This window comes from Protopterus annectens, chromosome 2.part1 (genome assembly GCF_019279795.1).
Source record: "Protopterus annectens isolate FY-2018-M chromosome 2.part1, PAN1.0, whole genome shotgun sequence".
In the NCBI taxonomy this organism is placed as follows: Eukaryota; Metazoa; Chordata; order Ceratodontiformes; family Protopteridae; genus Protopterus; species Protopterus annectens.
In genome coordinates, this window is record NC_056729.1 from 564,255,159 (window position 1) to 564,276,730 (window position 21,572).

Genomic DNA, 21,572 nt, shown 5'->3' on the forward strand with positions numbered 1-21,572 from the left:
TATGCCAACATAGTGTTGGCATATTGGGAGGATAAAGCAATATTCAAGGCAAACCATTTATGGAGGGGGTACCTGAGTTATTATGTCCGTTTTGTGGATGATGTCTTCCTGCTTTGGACAGGGACACAGGAAAAACTTTATGATTTTGTTACCTACCTGGAAAGCATCACTGATTTTTTGAGGTTTAGTATTTTACTCTCGGATACAACTATAGATTTCTTAGATGTCCGAGCGATGAAAAACACAGGGTAACGGATTGAGACTGTGTTATATAGGAAGGAATTCTGGAGAAATACTCTCCTAGCTTATGATAGCATGCACCCCAGATATACATTTAACAATATTGCTCAGGGACAATTTTTTTGAATGTCTAGGTTATGTACTAATGATGAGACATATAGAGAGAAGTCTGCAGAATTGATGGTGAACTTAAAAGCAAGGGGATATAATTAGAACATAATACAGCGGGAATTTAATAAAAGCAAAGAGGGGAGGTTGAAAAAGCAAAACCCTGGTTTTCTGGAAATGTACAGGTGCATGACAGGAAGACTGATATTACCAGGCAGCCCCTTCGAGTTACTCTGAATTATAGTAACAATGTGGGGGGCATATGTGACATTATTCACCAAAACTGGAAAATATTGTTAACTGATGATAGAGTAAAGGCATTAATAACTCAGGAACCCACATTTTGTTTCAGACATAGTAAGAATTTAAAGGATTTGCTTTGTACAGACCAACAGGGGGTTAGGAAACCTGTCAAGGGGTGACAAGGGATATTCCCCTGTAGACATTGCAAAGCTTGCCAGCATATTAGATATAACAACATATTCATTCATCTACTGTCTGGAAAGAGCTATTCATTGAAACAATAGGCTGACTGCTTGACCAGCAATATTATATACTTGGCTGATTGTATGCAGTGTTGTTCATTGTATGTCGGTAAAACGAATTGTAGATTGAAAGACAGGGTGTTACAACATATGTCAGCTATACGTACAGCTAATGTACATAATACCCTGTATCAGTATGTAACGCAGTACCCTGGGCATGTATTTTCTTTTATGGTTTTGCAGGTTATTCATCCAACCAGGAGGGGGTGATTTGAGAAATATAGCAGAATGTAGTGAAACTAGATGGATAATCAATCTGGGTGCTGATAGAGCACCTGGCTTGAATGGTGTCATTCCTATTAAGCCTTTTTTTAAAAAGAGGAGGGCTTTTTACAGAGTCTTTGATTGGCTGTTATGTATTTTAAAAGGTGTTCAAAACTTTTGTATGTTGTCTGAAGAAGGGTTTTTCAAACATGAAAGCGCTAACCCACTACATTTTATTAAACTACTGTTTTTTATCAGCCTGGTGGTCCGGATCGTTTGTTTTTGCTGTTGGAATCTGCTGTGAAACTGGACCTTAAGTGCGATGTCTACAATTCTGTTTTTTGGTTAAAGAGAAAAAGTAGAAAAGAAGATAAGTAATGGAGAAGTTAAAGAAATAGAAACTGAGGTTATGGAGTATCTGTGAAGTGAAGGATTCAGAATAGAAAACCTAACTTAGAAAGCACCTCAGCAGTATAGAGCAAAGGACATCCAAATTAAGGAGAAATCAGTGGAACAGGAAGCAACTGGTCAGTTGCCATATGAAGATATTTTGGAGCATTCCACAGGAAACCAGTATAAAGTTCACTTGAAGCTGGACAGCAAGGGAAGGGACAGAAAACTGTGGCAAGTCTGACGTAGTCAATGTTGAAGAGTGATAGGCCAGTGAGTACCCATATGACAGAGCAACTAATGACACAGGATGAAATTGAAGAGAACAGGAAGATGCTATAGAACTTTCTATAGAACGCCCGCAGGAAATGGAGAACAAAAAATGTGCCCTCACTTTAGAAGAAAATGAGCTAAGAGAAAAGTCACTTGATTTAATAGAGATAGATAGACATATTAAGATCAATGAAAAAAAACAGACTGCAGAAGGTCAATAACACCCAAAAAGTCAGAAGTTTGATAAAACAAATGAACACAGTAATTAGGACTATCCGTAGAGAACCACGCAATATAACAGAAGTAAATAGGATATATTACTGTGCAGCTAAATTAATAATAGATACAATTCTACCATAAGAACACAGGGTAGTAAGGGAAAGGAAGGGGAGAAATCGAATACAATCATGGAACCATCGAATAGAGGAAACTATAAAGCAGTTAAGACAATAAGTGTCACTGTTAGAAGAGTATAGAAGAGGGAACAGATCAACAAAAATATTCAGAAAGTTAGACATGATAAAAGCAATGTGCAGTATTATAACAGATCAGGATCTATCTTGCACTATTGCAAATAATAAACTAAAATCTCAGTACAGGCAGAAAAACTTAGAAGATACACAAATATATGGGAAAAGTACAAAATAAGCAATTTATTGATGACTTCAAAAAGTTCTGTAGAGAATTGGGAAACAAGGCAAAAGGAATTGAAAGACCACCAAAAAAAGAATAAACAGATACATTTTAGAGAAACATCTATGAAGGTCCTGTGGAACATAACAAAGATGCTAAATGGATAGAAGAAGTAAAAGAACGAATAAGAAGTTCAAAGGCACAGGATATGAAATGCTATGAAGTAATGGCCAGAGAGATTGAGATAAAGTTAAGAAAAGCCTCCCACTGGAAAACCCCAGTCCCAGATGCAGTACCTAACTTCTGGCAAAAAGTATTAATATCTTCTCACAAAGATTTAGCCATGACTAAGAACTATTTATATGCACCCCCCAAACAGACACCAACCTGGTTAACAACAGGAAAAACAATGCTACTACTTAAGAGTGAACAAGCAAGTTATCCTAAAAATTATAGATCAGTAACATGCCTTCCAACAACGTATAAACTATACACTGGAATTGATGTCGACAGAGTTTATAGTCATTTAGAAGAAAATTCAATAATAGCAATAGAACAAAAGGGGAATAAAAGAAAGTCATACCGAACAAAGGATTATTTGTTGCTAAATAAAGAGTCATAATGGAGAACTGTAAAAAAGGGGAAGAATCTAAGTAAGGCATGGATTGACTACAAAAAAGCAGTTGATAGTATCCCACATTCATGGATACGAGTGCTTAAAAATGTATAAGACAGCCCACACTAATCAACTACATCACAGTGACCATGAAACAGTGGTAGACCACTTTGCAAGTAAGCCATGATAAAGGACAAATTATCATTCCAGGGATAAAAATTCAAAGAGGGATATTCCAGGGTGACTGTCTGTCACTGCTACTATTCTGTCTTACCCTTAACCCATTAAGTTGTCTACTTAACAGCTTAGGCCATGGTTATAATTTGTCTCCTAGAAAACAACAAAGTGCAAAGACTTCTCATCTTCTCTTTGTCAATGATTTAAAACTGTATAGCTCATCAGATGAGGAACTCAAAGCACAACTGTAAGTAGTCAAAACTTTTTCAGATATGTCATTTGTTCTTGATAGGTGTGCAAAAGCAACCTTTAAAGCAGGAAAACTGCATCACCAAGAAAACAGCAGTTTGTGACAAGAATGTGATACAAAACAACTTGAGCAAGCGGGAGTGTATAAATATTTGGGAATTGATGAAGAATCAACAATAAAATATGCACGAATGTGAATAAAACATAGTAAGGAATATTTTATAAGACTTAAATTAATCCTGAAAACAGCGTTGACATCTAGGAACAAACTTCAATCTATAAATCAATTTGCTCTTCCTGTCCTAACTTATAGTTTTGGAGTGACTGACTGACCCAAAAACATGTTGGATAGATTAGACAGGAAAGCAAGAAGGATGTTTCATGCTTACCAAATGATTTATAAAAATCAGTGCATACCAAGATTATATATTTCCAGCTCTGAAGGAGGTAGGGGTCTCCTTGAAATTGATTATATGTATAGATCTGCAATCATGGGACTGCACACATTATCTGTTGATCCAAACATAGTGAAAGTATTGAAACACGAAGAGAATAAATCTAACATGACTTTCCTTCTTAGTCTAGCTAAAGCATATTGGCATCAAGCGGGAATGGAAATCAAACCAGAAGTAGATAAAAATAGGCAGCAACTGAATGTGCCAAAAAACAAAAGAAAGAATATAAGGTGAAGGATCAGATGAGAAGGCAAGAAATGTGGAAAATGCATAAGTATAGTTGCAAGTATAGAAAACTCTTGGAGGAACCTCATATTGATCAGCATTGAACATAGGAATGGTTAAGGAGATGAAAGGTTAATATTGACAGCCCAAGATAATGGGCTACATGCATGTTGGTTTACAAAGTCCATTGAACATGTGGGAGAAATAGACAAATGTAGGTTTTATTTATTTATTTTACATTTGTTAACCGGGAGAGTCCAACTGGATATATGCCCATTTTCAGTGGAGGCCCGAGGAGAAAAGCTCCAGAGCAGTAAAATCATTAACAAGAAAAAGACATGTTATCAATAAACAATATATAGAGTACACAATCTTTATACTTCTTAAAGAAGTATAGTACATATAAGATAGTGAGTTAACCAAAGAGTGTATTTGCCAACATTCACAGGCTACATTTATATATGCATGTTATAGAGGTGTTTAACAGCAAGTATAGCAGGTAGATAGTAGTAGTGGTGTAAGGCTGGAGTAGTTGCTGCAGGGCTGGTGTGTTGCCTGGATAATGCAGTACTTTGTGAGCAAGTGCTAGTTGGTTGACTTGAAGGGACAGGGGGGAGTTCTAGCCAGTTGAGTTTTTTTAGGCTTTCACAATGGTGGGTTCTAGAAGGTGATCTTGTGGCGAATCTGGCTATTTTATTGTAGCAGCTATCTAGTTTGTTGAGCTCAGTTTTTTTGAGATTGGTAAGCATGGGGGAGGCGTAAAGTAGGGTTAATAGGAGGTGTGTCCTGGCTGTGGTAACCTTAGAGTGACTGGTGAGAAATTGTTTGTTGCGATAGAGTAGGCCCATTTTTCTGTGGACTCCTTTTATGGTCTGGGAGATATGAATGTCAAATTTAAGGCTAATGTCAATTTCGAGGCCTAGCAGTTTGGCATGACTGCTGGGTGTGATGGTGGTATTGTTATGAGAGGAGACTGAAAAGTTGGATGAGGAGGGTGGAGATCTGTGAGGGCTGAAGAGGAGTAATTTAGTTTTGGCTGGGTTTAGAATGAGGTTTTGGTTAGTGATCCATGTTTCTGCCAGGGAAAAGCATTCTTGTGTTAGGGAGAGGAGGTGGTCAAAGGAGTTGGCTACACAGATAATGGTGGTATGATCTGCATATTGGACTGTTGAGGCTTTGAGTATGGTGAATGGTAGTTGATTAGTAAATAGGGTGAAGAGTAGAGGACACAGGATGGAGCCTTGGGATACCCCTAGGGAGACAGGCAGTAAGGGGAGAGAGCTGATTTTTTTTCCATTTTATAGCCTGTTGCCTACCATCTAGGTAGCTCTTAAACCAAGAAATAGTAGAGAAGCTGAGATTTTGGGTGGTTAGTGTATGAAGCAGTTTTTCATGGTTGACCATGTCAAAGGCTTTAGATAAGTCTAAGAGAGTTGCAGATACTAGCAGTCCATTGTTTCAGTGGTTATTGACGGTATTAGTGAATGATGTAAGTGCAGTGATGGTGCTATGGAAGGGTCTGAAACCATGTTGCTGAGTGAATAGTAATTTGTTTTCTAAGATGTACTTCATCAATTGCATGTGGACAACCTTCTCTAGAATAACAAACCACTACAGTAAAGGAAAACCTTCATTTGGTCTGTAGTCAGTCTTTATTCACCATAAATCCAGCAAGGTTAAACTAAGTGCTTTCACCCAAAATCATCTACTGGGCTTCATCAGAGTTCACTAACCATACACAACTTACATTTTTAAATGTAACATCAATTAAAACTTAATGACCAATTAATTCTAAGCCAATGGTTGAACAAAGTCAGTCATTTGACTGATAATTGGATCATCCCAATGCATTAGATTATCTTAATAAGTACATCTTGGGGGTAACCCCTATCTCTAAACAGACCAAGGGAGTGGCAATGGGTGCCAGGTGTGCACCCATTTATGCCAACCTTGTTCTGGTGGAGTGGGAAACAAAACATGTATTCCCTTCCGTTTACATGTCCAAAATAGAGTTATATTTGCGTTTTTTGGATGACATTTTAATTTTTTGGAAGGGAGACACAAATGAGGTACATGAATTTGCTGAATACTTAGACAATACCACAACTTTTTTGAAATTCACACATGAAATAAACAGTAACATCTGTGAATGTTTGGATATTTTATTGTATAAGAAGGAAAGAGTACTATGTTCTAATATATTTCGTAAAAAACTTACTCCAATTCATTTTTGCATTTCGATAGTTGTCATCCATTTTTCCAAAAAAAAAAACATTATGAAAGGGTAGATGGTGAGACTATCAAGATTGGTTAGTGAGGATGACATATTTGAAATAGAAATGTGTAAATTAATGGAAATATTTAGAGAAAGGGGTTACCCCCAAGATGTACTTATTAAGATTTACAAGGAGGTAGCAAACAAGAGAAACAAGGGTTATCAACCTATTTTAAAAGGAAATCCAATGAGATCCATTTATAGTGAGAGACAGTATTCCCAAAGGGTTACTAGGGAAGTAAACATGAAGGAAGCTATGGTGGTAAAATACAATGAGACAGCTCCAAACATCAAAAAGATTATGCAAACAACCTGGGACACTGTGTTTAGTGGAGAATTGAAAGTGCAATTGGGGGGGTGTACCCAAATTTACATACAGTAGAGGTGCAAATTTGAAAAATGCACTTGAAAGAAGAACTGTGACAAGTAGGTCAAAGATGAGTAAGTGTGGTTTTTGCAGCACATGTAAATACATTAATGATGGCCCTTATGTTAGTATTAACAACTACGCTAGGTCACTTAAGTGTCCCGGTTACTGTAACTGTAACACAGACATGGTGGAGTATGTGGCTACCTGCCTAAGCTGTCCTACTTTCTATGTAGGTAAGACCATTCGAAAATGAAGACTCCGTATATTAGAGCATATGAGAGATATAAAGAACAAGAAAGATACTAGTGCACTTTATACACACAGTAAGGTATGCCAACATTTAAAAAAAAAATATTTTTTGTTATAGATAGGGTGCCCAGAGAAGAGAAAGGTGGTGATGCCAAAACCTTACTCAAAGTGAGAGTGTGTTTGTGGCAACTTAGATTAGATGCAAGAGCACCAGGAATAAATGAATGTATTTCAATATCTAGTATTTTGAAATACAAGGCACACTTCATCTAATTTCTTGCGTACAGAGAGACTCAAGAGCCATAAAATATCAGGATTTACAAGCAGAAGTAAGAGCAGTGTGAAAGAAAGATACCCAGACAGTTCCAATAGTAGTAGGAGCAACGGGTCTTATAAAAAAGAGTCTACAATCATATTTAGATATGTTACCGATACATGCAACTCCATACGAATAGCAGAAGGAGTCATTACTGGGCACATTACGGGGCCTGTGAAGAGCACTTCTGACTGACATCTAAGACTGAAACAATACTGATGTCATGAACTGTAATTATATCCTGACTTGGGAATGGGGTCTCTTCCCGCCATGGTATTAGAAACCCAAAAAATTTGGAGAAATTAATAATATTATATTCTGAAAGTACAGGAAGAACTAATCCAACACAGGAATGGAGAAAGGAGATTCTGCAGACACAGATGACTGCAATTAGGGATACAGAGAATAGGCAAGAAGGGGACTGGAATATACTGGAGGACGCTGGCAAAGGAACCAAGACATGGGAACAAATAATTAGAGAGGGAAAGGTAATAGAATAGAAAGAGGCCAAGGAGACATTTGGATTGCAGACTAGTGATTGCCTTTCCTATCAGGGATTGACATCAGAGTATAGACAAAGAGAAAGGGCTACAGGAATCCTAAATGAAAGACCTGCACTAGATGATTTTTTAATTGAATCTAAACAGAAGCTGCTGTTAAAAAAGGATAATTAGTAGAGCATGTCAAATATTGCATGGTAACTATAGGAATCAATCAGAGGAGGTCAGAAAAGATTAGGAAGAGGGATTAGATATGCAGTTCACAAAGGAACAATGGGAGGACATAAGTATGGCTCCCAAGTATGCAACAAAATCTAGAAGATTTGGGATTGCTGTCTGGAAGTATTTGCACAAATACTTTTATAGCCCATGCAAATTCCAAAATGTTTTCATCAAGCAGATAGCAAAAGTTGGAAGTGTAATGGGGAAGAAAGAGGTGCCTAGGAACATATGTTCTTGGAATGTAATAAGTTGGCAGCCTTTAAAAATTCCCTACAGAGTACTCTGTCAGGAATACTGGGCAAACAAATGAATCTAACTAAGGAAATCATTTTTTGAGCCATGATACAGGATCTGAATTGCCTCGACATAGTACGGCCTTGTTAAGTTTAATTCTGGTGGCTGCCAAAAAAGCAATTACTAGAAAATGGAAATCAAAATCTAAAATGACTATACTTGAAGTAGTGAATATTGTAAAAGAGATAAGTGAACAGGAAGTGGGATCTTTAGAAAAGGGTGGGGATAAATTACATAGAATAAATGGAAATTGTGGGAGCAATACATGAAAAAATGTTTTGGTGGAGGAATGAGGTTTGAGAGAAGGCAGTAAGTAATTGAGCAATTTATGTAATGCTGCTTTGATTATATGACATAAAACAGTACATGTGATGCATAATGCTTGTAAATGTGAACTTGATAATATGGTTTGATTACTTTTATATAAATGTTAACTCTGCCTATGTCACAAGGGATAATTCAAAAAGTGTTTAAAAATATTATTTTCAATTCTTAAAATAGAAAACTTACTTTATCATAACAACATAACATTTTCATCATATACATGCCATACATAGATTCCAGCAATAAAGCTTAGAAAGTAAAATGCATCCAGACATTTTGAAAATCACCAACAAGAATTCCAGTCTGCAGTAACACTTTACAGAGCGTTTACTGTGAAATTTCAAGAGCAGATATTGGACACAGTCAAAAGAAAACAGCCAGAGAATTCTGTTTTGTACTCATAAACTGCTATTGCTGTCCCTCGGTTCACTTCATACTATAATATTTTTCCATCGTTGCCTCACCAAGCACTTAATAAATGTATGCATTGTTTTCAGTTTATGGTTGTTACAACTATAAAAATGTTTTGGAAGATTAATCCTATACCTTAGCAAGTTATGAACAGAGAGTTATGTTGCAGGCATTGTCTAGAGAGTTATATTTATCTGTCCTGAAAAAGTTAGAATGTTTCTAACGGATGCTCAAAGAAAATATAGCCTGTGGAGGGTAAAGAAATGCCTGACTATACCTTTGTTAAATACGTGCTGAACAATTTGAAGCTGTAATATTTTACTTTTTAATAATAAAGATTAGCCAGTTCAGTATGACTTTTATTTACAGTAAGTTATAAACAGCAAGTAACCTGCCAAGACTGTCTGACATACTGCCAGTATGAATGCATACATGTGCTTGCATCAGAAACCTTACTTAATAGGCCTGTAACAGTAACTATTTTACATAAAAGAAGTACATTCTTATCCAAAGGCAGCTGAGGCACACTCTGCAGATAAAAAGGTAATTTTATTCTTTAGTTAGTAATCAGATAAGATGCAGTGAGCCAGTGGACCACTTTCAGTTGTAAAACTAATCACAGGGCACACAAAATGAAACAGTCAGTGTAGAACACCACTCACAATACAGTTAGTTACAAGTATGTTATCACACAACACCATTCCACATTACAGGCCAAGTTATCAGGTAGCCACTAGCAATACCTAATCATGTAAGTAAACTTGGTGCCCACTGTGGTATTTCCATTCCCCAATACGAAGGATTAGCAGTTAAAGGGATTTTTGCTGACTGAACTGATATAGAAGGAAAGCTTGGAAAGTCACATTCACAAGACTGTAGTCAGAGTTGTTGCTAGCCTGCCAACCCCCCCCCACCACCAACACACACCCCTAGATATTTTGCCTTGTTGAGTTTCAGGGCTGAGAGGTCACTAAGAAAAGCAAAAACACCTGAAGGACAACTTGGAGCAGAACACACCAATGTGAAAAAACAATAACACTAGTAGCAGTGTTGATTAAGGTGCACAGCCAAGCTAACACACTGATAAATGCAGCTCCATTTAGAACTCACCTCTCAGTAGTCTGCATGCAGAACAGTGTATACAAGCTGAAAAGGCACATCATAATATATAAATCAAAGAATGAACATAATATAAAATGCAACTGTGTTTCATGTTTTGTACAGATCAAAGCATTTGATGACAGCACTACAACAATGTCTTTTTAACCATACTGCTTGTACAATGCTGTTTTAGGGTACACGTGAACTGACTGTGTCATTACATATCATAAACTCTCATGTACAGAAAGAAGTGGTGGCTAGTCTGCCTAATATTTGATGCTGGTCAGTGCAGACTCTGTAATGTGGAACTAGTTCAAAACAACCAAATCACATTTACAGACCTCACAGTAAAATGTACTGTACTGCTCTGATGGTGTCAGCATTTCTTTTTCAGATAACTTTTTGGGCACCTGCACTGTAACCATTAGGTTGCTGTTATCTGTTAGTCCATTTATTCTTCCATCCCTCCAGCATCAAAATGCACCAAGAGAGGTCAACAGAAACCACAGCTATCACCTGCTCAGCATCAGGAGATTTTATATATGCTTCTAACATTCTCCTCCTACTGTTATCCATGAATTATGATACAGTGCCCATTATTCTTAGTCACAGGTGGGGAGTATGGTTCTGGCTACCTGGCTGGAGTGTAAGCCACCTTCTGTGAGTCCCTATGCACCGAGGTAAGCTTTTGGGCTTTCAGCCCAGATGATGCTGCTGCAGCAGCCAACATATTCACTGGGATGGGCAAGTGAGCCTCAGCTCCTCTGCCCCAGTTGTCCCTTGATGGCTCTTCTGGTACCCTGTACACTAGTTAAATATGGATTATCTATGACATAGTAAAGGCTAAACATCTACTCCACAGAGCTTGTTGTCCTCAGCATTTCCTGACAGCACAAAAGCTCTGAAACCTGTTGATTCCTGGTAGCCTGATGTTAGTATATAAAAGAGAGCTGTCATGCCTCGATGTGTGAACATTTCAAAATGAACATACAGAAATTATGGAAAATGATTTATGATAATGTGTTACAATGTTATGAGAATATTCACAGATTAGTCTAGCACAAGATGATGACAAATATGTGCTGCGTCCATAATAAATTATGCAAATTATGCAAAACTAGCATGATAGGTACAACAGCTGTATCAGAGTGGTCATGATGATTACATAAATTGTCATTCAGCAGCAGATGTAGAATGTTTAATTAAATTCCAATTAGAAAAAAAATGTCACTACAACAAACTGTATAATACAAACCATCAGTGCAGATAAGGGAGAGATTTGTAACGACTGGTTAACAGTGAACGGGGAACTGATCAGCAATATAGTAATAAAAATGAACTGAAAATATTTGGGGGAAGGATCCTTTTCCAATGAATAAAAATATTTGGGAAGATGATCCTTGGAAATTATAGTCCAGCTAAATTATGAATTTGGCAAACCTGTCTTACAGCTCCAGGGATTTGGGTTCATTCTTAACCCCTTATCACTGTTGTGCGATTTTTTTATGATATTTGCTTGTTGTTCCCAAAGTTTCCATGTGTTTTTGTCACATATTCTGTTTTCCTTCCATTTCCCCAGAACAAGCTGATTGGTTGCCTACTCTGAACTCTCTCTATCTCTCTCTCTCTGTGTGTGTGTGTATATATATATATATATATATAAATATAAGTGTGTGTGTGTGTGTGTACATATATATATATATCGTAATAAAACCGACTAAGCGAACTAATGAAGAAAAATAACAAATGACTAAAAAACTTCAAAACTAAACTAGGAGTGTATGCAAATAAACCTGTCTTGCTCAGCTTACTAGTACACATTAATTATTTTGGTTTATTATTTTTTGAATCTATAGGCTGTTACAGGTTGTTAGTAATTACTGATTGGTTCTAAACAATTCCACTGTATTGTTCCGCGTGCTTCTAACTATTTAAACAGACACATTTACTGTTTTTCATTTGTATGCATTGTTTCTCTGAAGAAGTCCTATACACCGAATAAAGGATGAAAGCGCTAAGGAAACTGCTTTGCCTGTGAGTTTATTTGCATACTCTCCTAGTTTAGTTTTGAAGTTTTTAGTCATATATATATATATATATATATATATATATATAAACTATATATATATATATATATATATATATATATATATATATATATATATATATATATATATATATATATATATGGTACTTCCGTATTATCGCAACCAGATTTTCGCGATTGCGATAATACCATGCTAGCATGAAAACGAGTGGGGGAAAAACTGCAAGCTGTTATTTGAAGTCCTTACTGATGAAAAGTAAATTTGGAAAACATTCAGGAAGAGAGAAACAATCATTTTAGTCTTCTTCCCATTTTGCGTGCATTACACTCGCATGCTTCAACTGTCTCAGATTTCTAGGGCAGTATAATTCATTATGTAACAGCAGAACGAGTTGATATGTTCTGCAGTAGTGAGTGTAAGCTGTTGGGTACACTAATATAGCAAGCCGTGGGCACAGTTACATAAAAACAGAAACATTGCAATGTTCTTACTTGCTGAAGAAAAGTGAAGTGAAGCAATATTTGGTGAGAGTAATTGCAGTCAGTAAGAGAGTAGCCCTGACAACTGAAGCCTCTGTGCACTTTACTGCCAGCTACATAACATGGTGTCAGAAAAGTGCATACATAAACAGCGCCATTATGTTTTTCCTTTGTTTTAGGCAGGGTTATTAATAAAAATCTTCACTGTGAAAGAAAACGCATTGACATCTTCACAGCATTAACAGAATACATTTAGACATTGTGAAGCAACTGGCATTATCGCGAACGCCTGGTGGTGATAATACGGAGTGCTGGATATCTTACATATTCCCAGTGTAAGGAAAGCAATTTAATGCACAATGCTTTGTGTACTTCAGCAGACAGAAACAGGAGGTAAAACATGAAAGAAAACACATTGCTTGACATCTTCATGGCATTTATGGTTAAATTTAAACATTGTGAAGCAACCAGTATTATCGCAAAAATCTGGTTGCGATAATACGTAAGTACCATAAATAAATATATATATATATATATATATATATATATATATATATTTATTTATTTTACATTTGTTCACCGGGAAAGTCCAGCTGGACACAGGTCCTTTTTCAGCGGAGGTCCAGGGAGAAAAGCTCCATTACAAAACAGAACAGATACAAACATTATAGAAGTTAACAACTTCCATGGTCATAACATGAGCACAGAAATACTATTTACACAATCATATTATATAAGGACCTCAAGTGGAAGCTTTGTCATAGCAAATGGTATTACAGTAAACATGCTTTGAGTGGGTTACAATTCAAGTAATTTCAAGGATAAGAGTAGGTTAGAAATCAGTAAGCAGTGTCTGGATACCTATATAGTGGTAGTTTTAGCCTGGAGAATTAGAGGAACAGAGCCAAGAGTTGGCCAAGTGATAAGTCCAACTCCCTCAAATAAAGAGGTTTAATAAAATGACACTTTCAAGTAAAAACTCTTCAACAGTTTTTAAAACTCAAGAATCTTTTTAAACAACATGCAGCCAATTATTTAAAACAATCAATTAACTCATTAAAATACTTTAAAGTGCCCATACAAAAATTCACTGCAGTATTAGCTTAGTTCTCCCATATCCTAGCTTACTAAAGCATTTATATAACACTGTGTTTATCTTTCAGAATAGGTTTGATACTAACATTTGTATTCAGACCAGGAAAATGGTCTGCTCGAAAAAAAAAATATCCATTTATATTCACACAGTCCTGTTTTATTAATGATATCTCCCCCATTTTCATGCATACAGATAACTTGTAAAATCCTGAACTTGAATCTGTGTTCGGTACCTTCACTAACTATATGCTTTGCTAAAGCATTAGTTAACACATTCTACATATATCTGAAAGGTGACTGCTTAGTCTATCTTTTATTTTTTTATTGGTTTTACCAATGTAGAAACAATTGATACAGGGTCTTATGGGCAATAGCAAGCTGGTGAAATTGAAGCTGATTTTGAAACTCTAGCCATCCTAGTTGCTTTAGATTAAGACAATGATGAGTTCTAAAAGGAGAGTCAGTGGCAGATCTAGCAATATTATTATAGGAGATTGCCAGTTTGTTAAGGTTGTTTTTTGAGAGATTAGTGTATATAGGTGAAGTATAGATGAGTGTGGAGATTGAGTACGGGCTATAGAGGTTCTGGCTAATAGTGTAAGGAAGGGTTTGATTCTATAGAGGGACCCCAGTTTCTTGTTAACTGTTTTTATTGTGTTGTTAATATGAGTATCAAAGTTAAGGTTGCTATCTATTGTTATTCCTAAGAGTTTGGTGGTTGGGTCAGGAGATATGAGAGTGCCATTATTAGATACAAGTGTGAAATATGCTGGGGTGGACTTCCGGGTTGGAGTAAAAAGTAAAAGTTTAGTTTTTTGGGGGTTTAGGAGGAGGCAGCAGTTTAAAAACCATTGTTCTACTATATTAAATGCTTTTTGGGTAAGGGACTGTAGTTCAGATGGTGAAGTGGCTGAGCATATTATTGTGGAGTCATCCACGTATTGAATACAGGTGGCTTGAGGATTTGCTGAGTGGAGATCGTTAATAAAAATGGAAAATAGGAGTGGGCCTAATATGGAGCCCTGAGGAACACCCAGGGAAATGGGGAGGTAGGTTGATAGATTATTATCCCATAGCACAGCCTGCTGTCTATTGTCTAAATAAGATTTGAACCATTTTATGGCCAGAGGTTCAAGTGAAAGGGATTTGAGTATATTTAAAAGTAGCTGGTGATTAACCATATCGAACGCTTTAGATAGATCAATAAAGACTGCAGAGGAAAGAATATTGTTGTTATGGTTTTTGTTAATGCAGTCTGTAAAGGATGGCAGGGCAGTGGTAGTACTGTGGAATGGTCTAAATCTGTGTTGACAGTTGGCAAGTAAGTTGTTTTGGATTAGGTGGTGAAGTAGTTACTTATGGATGCATTTTTCCATTATTTTTGCCAGTGGAGGGAGTAAAGCTATAAACTTCTTTATTTTACTTTTTGGACTGTATTTCTGGTGCTTTGAAGTCCTTTAACTGCTTTCGTGATTTATTTTGTCTTTGGATATATATATATATATATATATATATATATATATATATATATATATATATATATATATATATATATATATATATATATATATATATATAAAATCTACAAAGAACTTAGATATAGGTGTAAAAAAATAGTTACCAGAGAAAAAGAAACATTCTTTGCCTCCAACCAAAGTAGCCCACATAGCAACTCTGAAAAATTTTGGTCTACCATAAATAATATCCTCCACCCTGGTAATCCTCCTACCCCCAACCCGTTCTCTCTCAATACTGCCTCAGATACTGCTACTCTTTTAAATAACTATTTTATTGAAACAATCCAAAAACTAACTCCAAATAGGTCTACTGTCTCCTTTCTACCTTTACATCCCAGTTCTCCTTCCTCCAGTACATTCTCCCTACAACCAGTTCCCAGCTAAATAAACTTAAGCCCTGCTCTCCTTTTGTTGACAACCTACCTTCCTACTTTCTCAAAATTGCTACCAATGCCATCACTTACCCTGTCTCTATCCTTATTAATTGTTCTATTACTGAATCTCTTGTCCCAGATGTATGGAAATCCTTCTACATAATTCCTCTTCACAAAGGAGGAAACTCCACTGAGCCGTCCAACTATCATCCCATTGCTATACTATCCCCCCTTTCCAAAATTCTAGAAAACTGTGTGCACACTCAGCTACTTAAACACCTGCTATCTAATAACCTTCTTACTCCCACCCAACATGGCTTCAGACCCAACCACAGTACATCAACAGCTCTGCTCTCATTCACCCAAACGGTAGCAGAAGACCGTGACAGCAGCTTACTAGTTTCCTGCTTATTCCTCAACCTCTTCAAAGCATTTGATACTGTCTCTCACTCTAAACTAACTAAACTCTCTGACCTTCATCTCTCCACCCCTTCTTTAAACTGGTTTTCTAGCTACTTATCTAATAGAAAACAATCTATACGCTGGAAAACTGTCACCTCCCCGTTTCATCCTGTTAACACCGGTGTCCCCCAAGGTTCTATATTGTTCAATATTTTTACTAACAGTTTATGCTCTGCGACCAACCTCTCCACATATTACCACTGCCCAGAGCATCCCAGAACTCCTTGCTCTTACCCAAGACACTTTAACATCCATCGAAACCTGGCTCACTGATAATCAACTAATTCTAAATAAAAAAAAAAATTAAACTTCTACTTTTCCTTCCTAAAACACTGGCAACACACAAATCCACTTTCTCTATTATCTCCCTCAACAATACGACTACGAATACTTGGTGTTATAATTGATGATGAATTAAAATTCAACATACATATCCATCAGTGCATAAAAAAAAAAAAAACACCAGACACTTGGTGTCCTGTATTGTAATCACAGACTGCTTTCACCCTCCACCAAACCCTCCCTGGCATGGCACTCCTATTACCCTGTCTTTTGTATGCAGCTCCTGTTTTTACTAACCTTCACTCTTCACCTCTCTCTAAACTAGTGCAAACATACAATAAAATAACTAGATTCACCTCTAATCTCCCTTACAAATCCCACCACTGCCTCGCCCTTAAATCATTAGAATGGCCTGAATTCCGTAAACAATTGTTTCTTTCTCAACTGCATATCACACACGCAGTTCTTTTTAATCCCACTTCCTGTCCCTCCATCTCTAATACTGTATCCCTATATAACCCCCGATGTCAACTTCATACATCTGACAAACATCTTCTTGACATTTACAAACAGTCAAAAAATATCAGTAAGTCTCTATATAAATACTCTGTAGCTCACACCTGGAACTCCCTTCCACTTAAAATAAGAAGTATCCTCATAAGTTCCATTTCAAACTACAACTCAAACATTACCTTCTTAAGACCTGATCCTGCCCTTGCCAAGCTCTGACCTGATCTCTAACCGATTTCTTCCTAAATGCTACTTTTGATTACTCCAAGTTTTTCTCTCTTTTTATCTGCCTTTCTTTCTTCTTTACAGTATATCTACAATCAGATTTTTGTAAATATTCCTACTCGGGGATTATCTTGCCACTATTGTATTGGAATTTTTGAAATTTATATATAAATATATTGTCTTTGTTGATTTTATTTTATGTAAATGTTTCTTGTCAATATTGCTGTTGTAATGTTTAGTCTTTGTATTAATTACTGTTTTTTTGTCATGTCTGTAATTGTAATTGGAACTGTTCTCCTCAGGTCTCCACTGAAAATGGACCTTTGGCTCAGTTGGACCAAAGCGGTTAACAAATGACAATAAATATATATATGGGTCTACTTCAGAAGACTGACAAACTATATATATGCTAACTATATATATCAACCCCAAGATCGCACAACAGTGGGGAAGGGGCAAATTCCATCATTCAAAATTCAAAGTAAGGGGGGGTGTGGGTAGTCACTATTATAAGAAGGTATATCCATTAGAAATGCATTGATATATGTGTCTTTAGTAAAAACTATTGGCATAATGTGGGGGGCTACGCCACCCACACCCCCAATGTGGGGGGCTGTGCCCCCCCTTATTTAATATTCTCACTCCAGGGTTGCACTGCAGTGGGGCAGGGGCTATATTCCATTTTCGACCAAATGAACTTCGACCAAGTGAGCTTTCAGTCAAGTGAGCTTTCAGTGAAGTGAAATGCCTGGAATCATTTTCGACTAAGTGTAATTCAACCAAATGTATAGAATCCATATATATATATATATATATATATATATATATATATATATATATATATATATATATATTTATATATATTTACACACACACACACACACACACACACACACACACACACACACACACATATATATATGCAAATACACAAACATGTATGGGCATGTATATACATATATACATATATTTGTGTGCCTGTATGGGAAAGTACTGAATCTGGGCTGTCTCAGTAATGAGGAATGTTGAGGGTGTTTGGATAGGACAAGGAAAAGGAGAGAAATCTTCTTTTGTAAATTTAAAGAAGCTAATTTGGTGATGATTTAATTTATATTATCTTGCTTACATTGTGTGTGTATGTGTGTGTGTGTGTGTGTGTGTGTGTGTGTGTGTGTGTGTGTGGGGCACATTTGTTCCCTTTTGTCTTCCACATCTTACTGGTACCTCTGTTTTGCTGCTGCAGTTAACATACATATCGGGCTGGAATAAAATACCTAGTTATATCACACCTTCAGATATTTCTCCTCCTGTGACAGTTCTTAATTGATTCAGCATAGAAAATCTTTACTATATTTATCAATAGATCCAGATTTGAAGTTATAAATTACCAGTATACTGTATAAAATAGGTAAGGTGGGAAAAGTCTGTACAGACTTTAAGGGACTTCAGGATTATAGAGTATTCCTAGTGCCTAGTATTCCCAAACCCATATTACATGTAAGTGCTGTTTAAGCAAGGGTTTAAAGAAGCACCCCATGTGGCTAGTGGTTCCTCACCCCCCCGATACCTGCTCTGTTTCAGTGGCATTCAAGCACAAGTTTAAGGAGATGGCTAGCGTTTCTCCCCAGTCCCCAATCTTAGCTCTGTTTAAATGCCATTTAGGTACAAGTTTAAAAGGTAGTGTTTCTCCTCAATCCCCAGTCCTCACTCTGTTTAAATGATATTTAGGTACAAGTTTAAAAGGTAATGTCCCCCCCCCCAGTCTCCAGTTCTAGCTCTGTTTAAATTCTGTTTAGACACAATTTCATCATCATATCCCTTTCCACTCTGATTTATAAACTTCTGCTTGTGTTATGTACATGAACCTTAAGTGTGTATCTCTAAAATATCCATACAAATCAGGTAATACTACACCACTGTAGTCTACGGCCTTCATATAACTTTTTGAATCTCCCCCCAAAACTATATAACCAACATACTAATGGCAACAGTAACTTAAGAGGACACACATCTTACATCCCCCTTTTTCAGAAGCAAAACTGAATGGCTTTGTGTGGTAGAATTTTCCAATCCAGTTCATTAAAGTCTACACGTTTTACAACATCTCTTTGATTATGTGCTTATATTTTTCTATCATTTCTGTCACTCTTTTTAAATGTGTTTCTGAGTACTGTACATTCCTAATGGAAGTAGGGAGAGTTACACGCTATTTTGTATTCAAATTTTATGCTAGTTAGATGTCCAGGTTTTTGGTTGGATGCACCTACTTTTCAAGAGTCTTTGTACCTATTTTCAGTGTCTGCCTATTCAGAGGTATGCAGGCCAATGTAACTAAGACATAGTCATTGTGCACATGGGGAGAATGACCTGGGGCAAAAAAACAGGGAGATACAGAGAGGCATGTCTGTGCTCCCTATGCATAACAAACATGCAGGCAATATCTTGATACTGAGCAGAATACTCCCTTCAATGTGAGTTATGCCTACATACAAAAAAAAGTTAATTGGCGTCATCAATTTTCTAAATAATTGGTGTCATTCTAGGGAGATCCAGTATGTGTCAACATGGAATGAGATTCTTGACAGTCCTGCTTGCTTTGAAAGGGATAGTCTGCACCTTTTGTTTAAAGGTTTCTGTGCACTGGCTAAAACTGTTTCTGCCACTATAGCGCCTTTTTTAGGCAAAGTTCAATTAAGGAACATTCCAATGTGCCAGATGTATCAGTAATAAAACAAGATGAAATTAAAGTGGTTCTGCTCAGTGCCAGAAGGCAAAAAACAAGCTGGCCAACCTTGAGGCACACCTACATTTGAAAGTAATCAATAAAAGTATGATCACTGAAACATGATTTAAATCTTCAGAAAGTACTCCATCTATACCTGGGTGTAGGACTTACCCTGTCTTCAGACCCAGTAGCAACTATGGCAGCATGTCCATATTTGTCAGAGACCATACCACCTATAGATAGATTCCTGAGACTCACAAATGGAACTTATTGGACCCCAAATCACACTAAACAAAATCAACTGTCAGTTTATAGTCTAGTACAACACACCTTCCATGACCCCGGGAGTTCATGTCAGGTTCCTAAATGCCATGGATGAACTCCCTATCAATAAGAACTTCATCATTCTTTGATACATTAACTACCCATCAGCTGACTGAAGTATGTACACCTCCAACGTTATGTACAGAAGTTTTTCGAACTAATAAATAAAAACGCAATGGACCAGTGTTTTACTAGCCCAACTAGAGGGCAAAATACTCTTGATTTGGTGATTACAAGTATAGCAACATTGTACACAACTCTATTAGGGACTCCCTCTCTGATTAAGTCAGACCATAAACTAGTAACCTTTTTCCTCAAAATATCTGAGTCCCCAAACCTATATATCAGAATTCAAAAACTTCAACTGCTCAAATCTCCTCAATGTCTACGAAGTCTCTCTCACTTCAGAATAACATCACTCCAGGCATCACCTTAGCAGACAGATATGCATAGGAGTTTTATACCCACATAGATAAATGGATAGAACTGGCAGTCCCATTTAGATTCAAATACAATGGGAAATATTTAAAAGCAAACCACCCTGGTGATCCACTAACATAAATAAAAGGTACAGCAAAAGGAACATTTCATAAGAGTATACAACAGTATACCACAGATCTAAGGACTCTCACATCTGGTAAAGTATTTGAAATTTGACTAAGAATTTAAAAAAGACTATTAGATCTACTAAGGCAGTCCATGAACCCATGCTGGCATATAAAGCCAAGGACGATTACAAATCCTTCTTTAGTTGTGTTAAGAAACTAAGAAACAACGCTAACCAAGGTACAAGATTCATATTACATGGCAAAACCTACTCAGATCTGATGAACATTGCCAATATACTAGCAAATAAATTTAGTGCAAATTTCACTCCTGTGATAACTAATCAAAGCCCTATCATTCCCATATCTCTCAACCTCCCACATCATCATTAAAGAACATGTTGTCCAAGACTAAGAACACATCTTTCAAGGGATCAGATAACATCCAGGATGTTTGTTAAATAGTTCTAAACATGCCCTGGCAGAACCTCTCCATAAGCTAGTTAGCCTGAGCCTGGAAACAGACTCGGTCCAAAAAGTATGGCTTACATCACTAGTAATGCCTCTCCATATAGGTGGCCCTACTACTGACCCCAGAAAATATAGGCCCATCAGCCTAGCAAGTCTCATTTGTAAGGGTATGGAACACATTATGACAGATTTGACTAACATACACATTAAAAGTCTCAAAAATCTGGGTTTGTTAAAGTTAGATAATTCAAAATGAACCTGGTAAACAACTTCAGAAAGATAGCACAAACCACTGACAGCAGTCGCACTGTACACACAGCCTGCCTTGATTTCGCCAA

The 21,572-nt window shown here is 36.8% G+C and overlaps 1 protein-coding gene across 3 annotated transcripts in view; it reads right to left on the bottom strand.

Annotated features, from left to right (window-relative positions):
• Positions 1-21,572, bottom strand: part of REEP1 (receptor accessory protein 1) — a 1,259,835-nt gene that overhangs the window by 178,564 nt on the left and 1,059,699 nt on the right. For 2 of the 3 annotated variants that reach the window (XM_044062335.1, XM_044062333.1), the window contains one exon: positions 10,187-10,222. The exons of the other annotated variant lie outside the window; for it this stretch is intronic. In XM_044062335.1, coding sequence (XP_043918270.1) covers positions 10,187-10,222 — 36 coding nt within the window. The remainder of the gene's footprint in view (positions 1-10,186; positions 10,223-21,572) is intronic. 3 annotated transcript variants of the gene reach the window in all.